This window comes from Lepisma saccharinum, chromosome 8, assembly GCF_977018435.1.
Source record: "Lepisma saccharinum chromosome 8, izLepSacc3.1, whole genome shotgun sequence".
NCBI classification, from domain to species: Eukaryota; Metazoa; Arthropoda; class Insecta; order Zygentoma; family Lepismatidae; genus Lepisma; species Lepisma saccharinum.
The window spans coordinates 45258612-45274663 of record NC_139236.1 but is presented as its reverse complement, the minus strand read 5'-3'; the positions used below and the strand labels follow the sequence as shown (position 1 = coordinate 45274663).

At 36.9% G+C, this 16052-nt stretch overlaps 1 protein-coding gene across 1 annotated transcript in view; it reads left to right on the top strand.

Annotated features, from left to right (window-relative positions):
- The window catches only part of veli (L27 and PDZ_signaling domain-containing protein veli), a 30705-nt gene that overhangs the window by 9917 nt on the left and 4736 nt on the right, over positions 1-16052 (top strand). Inside the window, exons 2-5 of the mRNA XM_083127449.1 lie at positions 4008-4049; positions 5750-5898; positions 8030-8239; positions 11213-11372. Coding sequence (XP_082983575.1) covers positions 4008-4049; positions 5750-5898; positions 8030-8239; positions 11213-11371 — 560 coding nt within the window. The 3' untranslated portion in view covers position 11372. The remainder of the gene's footprint in view (positions 1-4007; positions 4050-5749; positions 5899-8029; positions 8240-11212; positions 11373-16052) is intronic.

Here is a 16052-nt window from a genome sequence, read left to right as displayed (position 1 = left end):
GTGATTGAAGTATATTGTTTTGTATCGCTCAGAGGTAGAAAATATTATGATGATAATAATAATGATCAAAATAAAAAGGGTTTGCTATCCTAAATGTTCCAAGTTTTCTAAAGATATTATTATTGTTTATATTTAATACAAGATGGTATTTTTTTATAAACTTATATATACTTGTGTTTATTTTTTCTACCTCTGTATTTTTTCTGTATTGTAAAATTTAAATGGGAGCCTGCATTAAGAAAACATAAAACTTTTTTTAATGAAAGAAAATATGTAATGGTGTGTATTTTGCCATGGTTACTTTGTACACTAGTCTGGGGCAATTGTAGAAAATCCGTGAAAAGTCCTGGAAATGTCCTGGAAAACATTGCATGATTTTGTGTAGGAACCCTGAATGTGTCAAGCATGCAAAATAGGGAGTTTTTCGCAAGGTACCTCTAACATCTTATTTTACCCATAAATTGGACTTTTTCAAAATGAAAACTGTGCTGATTCGTTTCAGCAAGGTTCCAAATTACTTCTACATTCATTCCCGCTATTCTACAATACTTACTGTCGATTCTATCAACAGAGTGCCTTGTCCAGGATGCATGCTTGCGAAAGGTAATTTTTTTTTCGAAATCCAAGCAATGCTCATTACTTTAAGGAAGGTTCAAATTTCGTGTGACAAAGATAGCCAAAATTCTACGATAATTAAAGATCTTTCTGCTAGAGTCGTTTTCACGTTCAGAAGACACAACGGCGCTTATGGAGAAACCGCACAGTGTTGCCAATACAGCGCTAGCTCATGTCACCGGGAAATGATGACCTTCCTTCACAGTGAAGGTGTTACATATTTTGTATATATAATGATAATTATATGTAATTATTAATATTAATATTATACTGTGAATGTTACAGTTACCCTTTTTACTATGATCCATTGCGATCACTACACACGCGAGTGTAATGCACGAATATGACACTTCAGAAATCACTTAAAAAAGTAAAAATCACTGAGAGCTCACACAACTGAAAACACTTTTTCGGGAGAGGGAAAAAGTCTAAACAGACTAAAGTAGATCACTCACTCAAGTAAGGGGAACCTGACACATGGGTTAAATTCAAGTTGCAACCCAAACAAACAAATGAGTTATGGCCCACGTGAACTGATAAGACGTGAATGACTCAAGCAAGGCATGTCATATTTCTATCTTGAAGCCCCATATTTTGTCACGTGTTGGAAAGCCTTTCAAAGGTTAATATGGTGTCTATGAATTTATGTGTACGTTCGAAACTGAAAGGTGATCTTCATTTCAGTATTAATGTCGACAGTAATGTAAACGAAAACAACGTGTATTTGCAACAGCACTAATGTTGCTCACAACAGCAGCATTGGAATAATTGTCAATTATTAAATTTAAGTAATTTCAATTCTATTATAACAAACTGCATGAAGTTCATATTTTTACTGAATGGAAATAAAATAACAACTCGAAAACTTGGTGGTGATAGCCGGAATGCTGCGGTGAGTCGGCTCAAGATGGCCAGACAACGTCTCCTTACTTCGCGCGCGGTTCGGGTTAAAAAGAAACTCCAAATGCATGGAAGTAATATTTCTGGGAACCTTTGAGTGGTTATAAAAAATAATTTCATTATTTTCTCCACAACTTTGTTGCTGGAAGTTTTTACTTGGAATTACAGAACAAAAAATGGCCAGCGACGACATTTTCTACTGCACGAATATAAAAAATCTCCACATACTTTATTTAAATATTTTTTAATGCGAATATGCTTTAAAGTATTGATAAATTCTGAGTACCACCATCACCTATGACAATTAAAAAACAGTGTCAATTTTTTTAATAATGAATGCTTCAATTTTACGGCATGTTTCAACGTTAGGAATGAAAACAATGTAAAAATTGTGTTTTCGCGGAAAATTTGCATTTTTAATTTATCTAAAATTATGTAAGCAAGTTACCAGTTTTTTGTGTTCACCATCGTATTCTCTACAAAATTTCCTGCAAAACTGCAGGTACCGATTTTACTTAAGCTAAATTTGTAAATCCAGAAATTTCACAACAGCACGCTCGTATTTCCCATAAGAAAAGCATTGCCCATAAGAGCCCATTGTGTCTTCTGAACATGAAAACGACTCTAGGAGAATTTGAAAAATCAAATAACAATCTGAACCGTTACCAAATCATGAAAAATTTGAAACCGTTACCTAAAGGAACCCAGGCAGAACTGTTGTTTTTTTTTCAGGTTATTTTTTTGGAGAAAGTACGAGCCCGTTAAATGAAATGAAACTGGAAATGTGTTTTTTCGTCTTTCCTCTACATTTACACACAATGCAATGTTTGTGCGGGCTACCGTGTATGCGCGGCATGTGATTAGCATGAGTCGTGCAGTGAGAAACGTGCCCTGGCCATAAGGAGTAGTAGCGTGTCATGGCAGAACAATGTGTTTTGGCAGTGTGGAGTATTGCTCACAGAGTTTTTGAAGAAGGGGGAAACAGTCAATGCTGCACGTTATTGCCAAACACTGGAGAAAGTGAAAAAAATCAATTCGCCGCAAACGTCCTGGACTCCTTTCTGCTGGTGTCATTCTTATGGATGACAATGCTCGTCCCAATTCGGCAGCACTAACACAGGATAAACTTCGAGAAATGAAATGGGAAAGGTTACCACACCCCCTACTACAGCCCTGACTTGGCCCCGAGTGACTTTCCTTGTTTCCTGCAGCAGGTCAATGTTTTCACACTGATTTGGAGGTTCAGACAGACGTGAAAGTGTTCTTCGTTCCCTGGACCCCGAATTTTTTGCAGACGGCTTTCAAAAACTTGTGCAACGATAGGACAAATGCTTGTGCCACCTTGGAAATTATGTTGAAAAGTGAGACAGGACCATGCTACGTGGTGCAATTTGATTTTTGTCTTTTTTGCAACATTGGGAAACTTTTTCCTTGAACGACCCTCGTAGTTAAGAATTGACAATCAAGGTCTCACCTCACACATTTGAAATGATTAAACTAAAAATATGCATAACCCGTGATGCAACAGACCACAGGGGGCTCAGGTCTACCTACCGACTGCCGGCTGCACCCCCACCTGATCCTACTATGAGGTGTGAGACCATCCAACCATTTACAGGGTGACATGTGATCAGCATGACGAACCCCCAGTCATTGTTGTAGATTTTTCATGACCGGGTTACACTACTCATTTGTAGCTCCCCAATTTAATCATGATGGTGAGTGTTCACCAGTCTCATACACAGGCTGAAATCTCAGGAGAACAAATGTTACATTTCCCCCAGGAAACGTGGAACCTGCTCACATCCCGTAACCGGAGCCCAAAGCATGGCGCATTAGACCACATAGCCACAGTGCGGGACAAATGATTGAATTAACTAAAATACTATGTTCTAAAATATTTGACCAAAAGTTTGATTCTGCTCTTCCTGGATGGCGTAACAGTTAATAGATCTGTGATCAGTTTCTAGGGTTGCTTGATTTCTCTTTGTTCAACTGAAACCCGTATTTTCCTAATTAAATATTATGTGAAGCTCAAAATGTAGGACATTAATGATATTTTTCAAATTCCTCCCGGACATAAGGCTAAAATGTAGGACATGTCTGGGAAAAAACTGGACGTCTGGTAACCCTATGTCATCTGCATACCCAACTATTTGGGTCGACTTTGGTATCTATCATTAGTTTCCTTATCACATATTCCAGAGATAGATTGAACAAGAGTGGTGCCAAGCCATCTCCTTGCTTGAGACCTCGTTTAACTGGAAATCTCTCTCCCATGCTTTGGTGTTCTGCATCGTCATTTCTACCATTCAAATTAATTTTGCGGGTATTCTGAATGTTCTCAATATTTTCCCAATTATAGTTTTATCAGTGGAGATAATGGCATGTATGTTCAGAAATCTAGAGACTATGTATCTGCATATTATTAATGATTTATCCTGTACTGTCTTTTGTTTTTTTATTATCGTTGCTATTTTTATTATTTACAGATGTGAAAAGAGCTATAGAATTATTGGAGAAGTTGCAGAAAAGTAAGTAATTAAAATGCTTTTTTTTTCTATATTCTTATTGTTTAATATTTAAATCTGCAGTGCTCAATAATGGCATATGGCATAGTGATTGAGGCTTAGCTAGATTTGATACGAAGCTGCAGAACAAATTTATGTTCTAGTGCTCTGATTTTTCTTTGTTTAATAGTTCGTTTTATGAACGTTGTATGAAAATTATGTTAAAGTAGAAAAAGTGAGTGTGATATCTCTTACAAGTAGCAAATTGTTTGAAAAAAGGCGTTAGTTATGCTGAGTATGCACACTATTTCGAGAGAGAGCGTCTGTCAGGGATCAAAAATGGATCTGGGTAACTAACATCATCAAAATAAGAGGGAAAAAATACATACATATTCGTACGTGAGTAAAAATTCAAGAAGAAAAACACAAATACATCTTGAAAGAAAAAGAGTCACATTGCAATGGTTTGTATCCTATGGTAAGGTGTGGATTACATAATAATTGATTGGCTTGGAAGTTAAAAAATTATAAGTGACATTTTGGTCATTGTTCAGTTTATTAAGATGAAAGTTTAATAGAAGCTATACTGTAGATACATTGTTTTCGTGTTGTGTTTACCAATTTCAGAAGCTATCAATGGGTCCAGTGCAAATTACGTGACGTGGCAATTGCATCAAAAATTAAAGGATGGCTCTTTTTACTTTGTGATTCAATAATGACCAAAATGTCACTTACCATCTTTTAACCCTGAGCCCTTCAATTATTCATTGATAGGATTGTTTTCATGATTTCTGACATGAAAACATCTGTATCTTTGCATTCCAAAGTACTTCTACAGTGCGTACATTTTAAAACTGGCCCCAAGCACAAGTATGAGAAATGTTACAATATAGTGATCTGTGCATTTAGTACCTTACAACAAATGTTTGTTTGTGTATATTATTGTACCTTGTTGTTTAATTCTTGCATACTTATACTCCCCTCCTCTCCCTCCCTCCTCTTCTTCCCCTTTCCTTTCCCTACCACATTGCGTGTTTGAGGGAATTTTTGGCGACAGGGTTATTTCACGAGGACTATGGCCTGCCAGATCTCCTGATCTCTCAAGTCCGGACTACTTCCTATGCAGTTTTTTTGAAACAAACTGTTTACAGACATAATCCACACATCTTAGAAGAGCTGAAGCATAACATCACTGTTTCCATTCAGAATATCACCACAGAAGTACTCCATAAGGCAAACCATCTGGACATGTCTATCCTGCAAGAAAGACATCATTTCCAACATTTGTTGTAAGGTACTAAATGGGCAGATGACTATATTGTAACATTTCTCATATTTGTGCTCAGGGACAGTTTTAAAATGTACGCACTTATCATTTGCCAAGCTGCTTCACTGACTGAGTGTGGTGAGTAGTGTATCATGGAAGGTTCCAGGTTTGAGTTCTGGCCTGGGGGTACATTCTTTGTGAAAGTCTGTTCATTGGTTTTATCTACTGATGATTGATCATTCCAATAAGCTTTTAAAAGGCAGACAAATGACATAATATCAGAAAGATATAAATACAAATCACTTTAGGATTCAGATGGGAATTAAAGTTTCAAAGATCTCATACTACTCTCCAACATGATAAAACTTAATACTGCGGTACTGCATGTTTGATTATATAAATTATATAAAGATGTTTATAAAACCTGAAAGGTTAAAAATGTATTTTCATTTGGTAGGTGGTGAAGTTCCAGCAACAAAGCTTGCGGCATTGCAGAAGGTTCTGCAGAGTGATTTCCTGAATGCCGTTCGGGAAGTTTATGAACATGTCTATGAAACAGTAGACATTCAGGGTTCTCAAGATATCCGAGCATCAGCTACAGCCAAGGTATATCCCTTTCCCCCTACTAGAGTTTTAAATAAAGTAATAGGGTTGTTCCACATTTAAGCAAAAGCCAGCGAGATTACCTTTTCATCTTCTGCTGACATGAGGATTTATGTAAGATAACCCATCTATGGGCATATTTTATTCTATCATACCAGTTAACTACTGTATTTACGCATGTATAATGCATGTGTATGCATAATGCACACCCTAGTTTGTTTTTTTTTATGGGAAAAAGTGGCAACAATTATATTTCCTATATAATGCTGATCACATCACCCCCAGCGTTGTCGCCTTGTAATCAAGGGGTCCTGGGTTCGATTCCCGGTGGAGGTATATAGTGGTTCGGATCCCACTTTAAACTGTAGGTCCAGTCCCAATTAGCCTTACTGTGCATAAAGTGGACTTAAAACTCCAAATCAATCCAATCCACATCACCCCCAGCTCAGCCGAGATCAAGAAAGTGTGAGGCCCTTACCCAACATGCCTTCATGGTGTGGTGCAAAAGCGCAGGAAGAGCACTTTGCTTTTTTATTATTATTATTATTATTATTACTAAAAAATCCAACCTGGCAATTTGTATTTGGGCATGTTGATATATACGTGTTATGCACGGTGACATAGTGGAAACATGTGTAGTTACATGTTGGCTGTCCGAATTATTCCATGCATAATTTCCACAGTTTTTGGGGATAATTTTTTTTAAAAAAAAGGTGCGCATTATACATGAGTAAATACGGTATGCTATGTGTTGATCAGAGTTCACACTCGTCTGGGAAAGCCCAGGAAAATCAAGCCTCTTTGTTTTTTTTCTTCCAGAATTTAGGTATAGGAAGTTAAATCCACTTTTGCCTTGAAAATGTTTTTATGGGTTGTTTTTTTTTAATATAAATATTGTTGATTAAACTTTATTCTCTTGAATAGCATGTGCAGTTTTAACACATAAGAACATGATTGTTAGCATGTTAAAGTACAACAAAATTGTCTGGAAATTTCTTTTAAAATTGCCTGAAGAACACAGAAAATTTCCAGGAGTCATGAATAATCCATAGTTACCAATCATAATACAAAACAATTTGAATCAGCTTCAAACATTTTGTTCAGACAGTTTCACATTGAGACTGTCCTCCTCAGGGGGTCATCTTCAAGTTTATTTATCCCATGTTAAAATATAGCTACTTGGCAGTTAAGTTAAGCATATGGTAACTGTTGCATTTGACCACAGTATAGCCAGCATGTCCGCATGGATCTCATTCAGCTTATATATATATATTTTTTTTTTTGTGGATATTCTGAATCGGAGCTCAGTTTGCAATTCTCTCCATTTTGATGGAACAGATTGCACTTTGCACTTGTCTTTATTCAATTACATATAAAACAAAGAAAACTTAAATGATGGACATGGGGTTTATGTTATATTCATATAAAGGATAGGTGTCAACCTTCATGGTGGAGTGGTTATCACAGCATCCTATGATACCCAGGGCCCCTGGTTCAAATCCCAGACCTGGCATGGGTACTCTTTGTGAGTATCCCTTCATCATATCATCACTCATCCTCGTTTTAGCAATTAGCTAAAAGTGGCAGAAAAGGGACGCTAAATAACAAAAATGAAAGTAAAAAGGGTTAGTGATGATGCACACAAAGTTTCACCTTCCCCTTCTTCCCACTTCATGGTCAGGTTCAAAAGTTTCCAGTCGCTTCCCTCATATGTTAATTGCTAGACATAGGTTTGGCTTGATTTTCTTCATCTCGCCTATGTGTAGACATAGGTTTGGCTTGATTTTCTTCATCGCGCCTATGTGAACTTTAAACAATAACAATATATAGGGTGGCAACTCACCGGGAATTCTTCTTGAATTATTGGCTCCGGGAATATGCGTGCATTTTTCTCCATAGATGTGAAAAGTAGCAACTTTTATTAATCCAAATCCTATTGAATTTATAAATACATATTTATTGATGCTCTGAGGCAAGTTTTTCACATTTAGCTTTTATTTTTATCTCGGAAGGAAAAGAAAACTGGAAAATATAACAGAATTTTCTCAATCTGTTTCCTTTGTTAGTGACCTTTGCAGTATTCCTTAGTTTGTGTAGATACTTTTGTACAGTGCTGCTGCTGTTTATTTTGCAGGCAACTGTTGCTGCCTTCGCTGCCAGTGAAGGACATGCACACCCTCGTGTGGTTGAACTCCCCAAGACGGAAGAGGGTCTTGGTTTCAATGTGATGGGAGGTAAGGAGCAGAACTCCCCCATCTACATTTCACGCATAATCCCAGGTGGTGTAGCTGACCGGCATGGAGGACTGAAGAGGGGTGATCAGCTACTTTCCGTAAACGGAGTGGTAAGTTACTACAAGTGTTTGCTAATTGAATCAAGAGCTTTGTTAATTCTTAGAAATATATTATGCATATATTTGTTACGAATTTGTGTTACGTGAAAATATCGGAACATATTTTTGGTTGTACCTAGGAGCGGGGACTAAATGATAGATAATAAGGGATGTGATAGATTAATCTATTCTGTATCATTTTTAGCCAATGAGTGCATATCAATCTAAAATTGCCAATGATTTATTACTATATTTCTATTAATAGTTTCTCATTGATCATACCATTCTTTTTTTTTTTTTTACATATAGCCGTTGAATTTATAAACCCCCTCCAAAAAAAAGTGTCGTGCAACAACAGCCTGCCAATCAGCTCTTCCTTGCTGTGGTTGTTCAATACATCAACTCCCATTTCCACCATTTTACTGTCTTCCAAGACAGGAATATGTGACTATTGCTTTCATGTACCTGCCTAATTGTTCTCACAATGCTGGACCAACACCAATATTTTGGAGCTTGCACTGTGGATTGAAACTGGCAGCTAATGCCAAAGACAACAGCACTAAGCAGGAGCTTGTGTATGTGGCCTGGTGTTATAAAATAAATTTCTACATGTAACATCTTTTTCTAAGGCTAAATCCACCAGAGTTGTATATTATTTCACGAGGTGAATGAATTATGTACATTCTTCATCAAATATTTTACATTTTCTATTGGTTTAGTAGAATATCAGTATCAGCAGGAATAGAAAAAACTAACTAACTAACCCAGCTAAAAACTAAAACTAACTATAACTAATTCAGGCAACAGCACTTTTTTCTCGGATTTCAGCTGTTTAAAGGGGAGGGGGAATATGGTCTAAGAAATCCATGTATCCAACTAAGATACAGCTCCACAATTTGAAATATGATCTCAAACATTTAATTAATTAATTAATACGAGATTCATAATTGGGAAAAGAGAGATGCGGTAGTATAATAAATACGGAGAAATTAGTATTCACTTTATCCGCGAAACTCTTTTTTCTTCTTTGTTCTATTAATTTTCAGTGGCCACTGAAATTTATAGATCAAAGAAGAAAAAGCAGTTTCGCAGATAAAGTGAGTACTAATTTCTCCATATTTATTAATACAAGATTGCTTTAAAAATAATTCTTGTGCCGGAGTAGCCTTCCTAGAAGAGGCTCAATTAGGAATAGCATGAATATCTATGCAATACATTCTAATATGAGGCAGACTCTACCATATTGCCGAAGATTTTAAAATTCCGCTAGCAACAGTGCAAACATTTATAATGGCATGTTTATTATTCTCATTTAATGATACAAGCGATACAGAAAATACACAAACATTAAAAAAAAACACATACTGTACTTGTTAGTTTGAAGAAAGGCAATGGATATTTCTGTAAGCGAACTCAAAATATTGCGAAGTTATATTTTTTTTGGCACTCAATTTGAAAATTCGGGTGCCCTATATTTTTCTACCCCTGAGTATCAGTAAATGTAAATTTTGTGTTGGCACTTTATCAGTATCGGGAAAAATTCATTTCATATTTCTCTATCTCATATGTACCAGAGTGAATTATAAATTCGTGCCATTAATGGGTACTATGATGCAATCACTGAGCCATACCAGGTGCCAGACAACCAGAATTAGTACACTGTAATAGTGACTTCTTAATTCTCATACTTCTTACTGAACGTGCTAGATCAATGGTGTTATCTCTTCCGATCAACAGTCTGCCTTCCATTTTTAATGACAGTATATTTGCTCCCAGTTCTTTATAATCTACCAACTCCCTGTAATTCTAATATCATCCTGTCCCGGGTTCGATACCCGGTGGAGGCACAAGTGGTTCAGATCCCACTTTAAGCTGTAGGTCCAGTCCCAATTAGCCTTACTGTGCATAAAGTGGACTTAAAACACCAAATCAACCAATCTAATATCATCCACTGAAATGCGAATTAACTTTCCTTTATCTGTAATGAGCATTATATTGTCACCCTGCTCAACTGCAAAACTAGTGTTGCGTTTCGTAAGCATACTTTATCGCAATTAGATGACTGCCTCTACGCTCTGCAAGCCTCAATCCCACACACCACTTCGGCAAATTTTATTGACATACCAATTATTCCAGTAATTATCATCCAAAAAATTGCACTTGGGCCTGGAAATAGGTCCATGACCCATAGTATACGCGGTCCACTCAATTTCAATTGGTGTTTTTTTGAGCCCTGATCAAGAGGAAAAACTGACCAATGCCGTGTTTTTTCAGACAACGGCACAGGTTATAGTACTTAGAAAGTTTTGCTATGCTCTCTTTACTATTTTGTAGGGATGTGCCGACATGAAATTTTAACCGAAACCGATAAAGTACCGATATAAAATTTACCGATACCGATAACCGATATTCTACCGATCCTATATAATATTAGAAATGGTCCTTGAAGAACCTGAAAGGTTCATTGACCTCCTTAATAAATGTGTCTTTCGCGGTGACTGCAGTGCAAAAGAAGTTGAATATTTAGACATTTACTTTTTAGAAAGTAGGGTGTGGAGATTATCCGTAAAAATTACAACAAAATGGGAGAATTTGGCACTAAATTATCAGATATTTATCGATATATCGGTTCGGTAAAATAATTGGTAATTTTACCGATAAATCGATACACCGATATGCCTATATTGGCCGATACCAATAGAGTACCGATTAATCAGTCCCATCCCTACTATTTTGTATTGCTCTACGAATTGTCTCTGTTGTTCTGGCACTTGCTCTACTAACTAGCACTCCACCAATATTGACTGGCACTAAATCTGCAACAGGAGTTAAAACCCCCTGTTCTACCTACTTGTATAAATATCTTGTTAAGCTTTGTTTTTGCATAAACCGCAGAAAAGTTTTACGCAAGAAGGTCAATCAATAGACCTACTAATTTGGTCTTTCCTGTGATCTTTTAAGTCTTTCTTTATTTATGCTCTCCAGTCTGTGGAAGGTGAGAACCATGAAAAGGCAGTGGAGCTGTTAAAGCAAGCACAGGGTTCTGTGAAACTTGTTGTGAGGTACACTCCGAAAGTCCTCGAAGAAATGGAGATGAGGTTTGATAAGCAACGTGCAGCTCGCCGAAGACAGCAGTTTCAGTAAGGTAAGTGTGGTTAAATTTTTCTTGACGTGACATGTTTACCAGAATTGAATTACAGTGTATTTGTAACAATTCCCCTTCCTCTCAGTGTGCTCCTCGTGTGGTTTGTTTTGTATTTTGCAAACTTTGCATTTCAGCCTACTAAGTCATTAGTTGTTTTTGATGGCAGTGGGTCATCAGAACCAATAGGCAATTAATATGTTTTAAGGATAGGACAGATTAATCGGTACTCTATCGGTATTGGCCGATATAGGCATGTCGGTTTATTGGTAAAATTACTGATTATTTTACCGATCCGATATATAAATATCTTATAATTTAGTGCAAAATTATGCCATTTTGTTGCAATTTTTATGGGCAATCTCCATGTCCTACTTTTTAAAAAAAAGCAAATGCCGAATTATGCAATTTCCTTTGCATTGCAGTCACCTCAAAACACACATTTATTAAGGAGGTCAATGAAGCATTAAGGTCTTCAAGGACCATTTGGAATTTTATATCGGATCGATAGAATATCGGTACTTTATCGGTATCAGCCAAAATTTCTATACAAAGAAGTTCATTTTAACAAGAGTGTGTGTGTGTGTGTGTGTGTGTTATGAATATAAATAAATGTTCTTCTTACTTTAAAATTTGTTCTGAGGTCAAATGCCCAAACTGCATGGTCTTTTTGCCCAAATACATTTTTTTTTCTTTTACTTTACATACCAACATGTCTTTTTACTTCAGAAGACATGAAAGATATGAAAGTTGCAGGATGGAAAATAAACCTCACAAGGTACACATTGTATCTTGTATAGTGGTGGTGGTGGAAGTGAGGTAATATGGCATTTGTGAAGGACTCTCCTCTCTTCCTTTGTGTAACATTATATGTGAAACTACTGCAAAATCCAGCATTTCCAGGGGGTGTCAATTGTCCCATATTTTAAATTACATTTTTCCTGGCCGCATCTGTTTCTGAATCCATAGATTGTTTCTTTCATTGGTGGCAATGCATTGTAGAACATATACCCCTTACTGCATGATGTACCATGTATGGCATACAGCATTTTTCTTTCTGTTTCTGCAGTTGTCTGTAGAACAAAAGCGTTGTTTCATGTCAGACACCAAACCAGTTGGTGGCATATTTAGAACCAGCATGTGCTGCCTTCTAGCTCTGAGTTTTGGAGGTAAAATAAAAGGGAAAGTGTGAGAATGCCGTGGAGTGGCCATTGTGCAGCTTTCTGGACAAAAGTTGTTGTTTTTTGTGGTGAAATGTTGAAGAAACGTTACATCTGAAAATACTAGTAAAAAGGTGAATTATATTGATGCGTTCACTGGTTTCAAGAGCATAAACAACGGGGATTGTGATTGTGAATGCTTCGGAGTCAGATGGTAGCGCAAGGTTACGTTTTATGTTCCCCATACAATCTTGCTGACAGGCTCCTGGCAGAGTGTGGAAAGATTTCAAGGGATATCAACGATGTACATCTTACCTCTCGACCAAGCGGTTGAGCGTAGACGTCGGATGCCAGAGCACGATCGCTGCAGCCGGCACATCAACGCCAGTAGCCACTAGTTCCAAATGCACTCACCAAACGGCAGCACCTACCAGGTACATTCAAGACCCAGACAATGGCATCTCACAGAAATTCGGTGCCATGCATATTTCTCACCATGTCGAATTAGCTTACCTAGGCATCTTAAGTGTATTGATTGAAGAGGACCCTCTCCCCGACAAGAAATGTCAGAGCAGGGGAACAATTTTTATCAGTCTCAAGCAAATGGATACATTAGCGCGAATAGATATTTCAGGGGAACATCCAGGCCAACCCGTCAAAATTCAAGAGCACGCAGTGGAAACAGGAATTATTGTAACATATTGTATTTGTGCCATATCTTGTTGTGTTTGTAGGTGGATATCACTTTGTGCCATTGTATACATTTACGTGTTCTTTTTCTGTAGTAAAATAATGTTTATCCATACAATTTTCAAACTCAGCATTAGTGAATATCACACCTTCTTTTTCAGCGATAGATCCTGCACTATTTTACGGTTCATCATCCATTGCTGTAAGGGGCCTTCTAATGGAGATGAAAGTGAATTATCAGATTTGAAGAATGTGAAGTGGAGATCCAGGTGTCTGGAAAAGAGCACAAATGAAATTAAGTTCCTAGGATCTGAAGACCTACCACCGGAATAGAACCGCTGTCAACTCCAATAGAATATTTCAAATATTTTTTGACTGACGAAATACTACTGCGTTGTGGAGCAATTGAATTTGTATGCCGTACAAAGCAGGCCTACAAATACATTTTCTGTAACTACAGAAGATCTTGAACAATTCATTGGCATTGTGTTGTACTGTCACGGACACTTCTGGGTTGTAATGATTTAATTGAAAGTCAGTGGTGGTGTTACAGCCCAGAAGTGTCCATGACTGTACATGTAAATTATTCAGCTTCCACCCACAAGACGTTACTGGAGTGGTAGACTTGGACAGTCAGCACTGAGCTAAGTAATGAAATGTTAACTGATGGGCAGATATAAAGAGATCCATACATTTCAATGATAATGCAACATTTGTTTCTGTAGGAGAGGATGGACATGACAAATTATGTAAAATTAGGCCTTTACTGGAGATGTCATGCAAACATTTACATCTTGTACCAAAGGAAGGATTTTTGGCAGTTGATGAACAAATTATCCCAATGCAATGTAGTTCTTCACTGAAACAATACAATGCAAAAAAGTCATATAAATGGGACTTCAAGCCATTTGTTTGAGTGGTGTTTCGGAATTTAGCTATGATTTGAAACTTATTCTAGATCACAAAGCAACATTATTCCTTCTGATGCTCCTGATTTGACTATTAGTAGTAATGTTGTAACCAGACTGATTCAAACTGTTCCTCGGCACTTAAATCACAAAATTTTCTTTGACAATGGGTTTACAAGTGTACCCAAAAAAGGAAGGGATCCTGGCACTAAGCACAGTATGAGTCTAATCCCAAACTGTATTATTCCAACAGAAGCAACAATGAACAACTTAGGACAATATTCAATGAAGGAGAAGCAGGCGGTTATAGATGATGTTGAAATCTCTCTTGTGTCGTGGTATGATAATAAAATTGTGTACACGTCTACATATGCTGGAAGTAACTCAAAGAGTGAGAAGAGGAAATACTTCAAAAAGAAAAAGATAAAATGATTCCTTGCCCCTGTTCTGTGAGTATATAATAACTATGTTGGCAGTGTCAATCTCTCAGATTCCATTCTTTGTGTAAAGCAAACAAGTGTGGTACCAGAAAGCATGGAAGACCTAGCTAAGAGTTACAAAGAAAGTTGAATGTATAGTTCAAATCACAAACCCTGAGACCTTCTGTAAACAAAACCACCTGCATGCAGAAAGCATTGCAAACTCATAGAAGTAAAATAATCCACACGAAAATCCAGCATTGTTACAGGATTCATTACGTAAGGTAAAACAATGGCCAATTTGTAGTATGGGATACGCTGCCGCAAATGACGTCTCACTTTAAACCCAATGCTCTTTCTTTTTTTACTTATTGCTTCACCTTTATGAATAACTCTTTGCACCAGTAATCACTTCCCATAAATTTGGCTTTTTTCTTGCATGCGAATTGAATATATTTTACTTGCATTTTTTTAGACAAATTGATTTAACATGGTAATGTATATTTCTAAGGATGATATAGATAGGAGTGTATTTGAAAAATGTTTGTAGATTGTATGTAAATTGTATCTTATGTAAATGAAATATATAATGGGCATAAACAGCCATATGCAATGCTGTAAGTCCAATAAATATATTGATGATGATGATCAAAACAAGACAAAGAAAGTTCGTAAATTTATTGTGGTTGGAAACTTGGACAAGCATCCTAATAATGATTTTTGTTCCGCCAAATATAGTGCACTTCGTAAAATAACTTTGTGACATGGCAAGGCAAGATAAGTGTGAACATTTTGTAGTAATACGCATTGTAACTTTCAATGAGCTTAGAGATTTGTGTACATAATGATATTTTATAACATTGGTTATTTTCTAAAAATAATCATGTGAACAGCAAGGAAGTAGTGCAACTTAGTAATATTGCCTGACGTATCCTTAGAAAAATAACATGCCGAGTTCTATGCGTGCAGGAAGGTCTCCGTTTTCTCCGAGCTTGTTTTCAAAGCACCAGCAAGGACTGAGAAACCAGTAAATGAAGTGGTTAAGTTGGTATCCCAGTGCAGTGGTGTGTCAGTGTCTGCAGTTTTAAGGGTTATGAAAGAGAGAATGATCGGGAGAGTAACAATGTATGCAGCTGCATATTCGTTTGATGTTTTGAGAGCATTCAGAGGCTCTTATATAAAATGAATAGGTGTGGCGAACTATGAGTGTAACAGCAGATGATTGCGGTCATGAATCAGCTGACGTGGAGTGATACATCGAATCGGTGAGACCGTTTGTTTACAGAAGGTCTCAGGGTTGGTGATTTACACTTTAGAGAAGAAGAAAAGTATGAAACAGCTGTTATGCCCATCTAGGATGTAAGGCTCAACTCTATTGGTCACCTCTCCATTTGGCTGGATGAACAGCAACATTGTAAAGAACACAACTGTAATGGAAAATAATTTGTAATGTCATCAAAAGTGCAAGGTGACATTTTGTCTGAACAAAGAGATAAATTGCTTTGT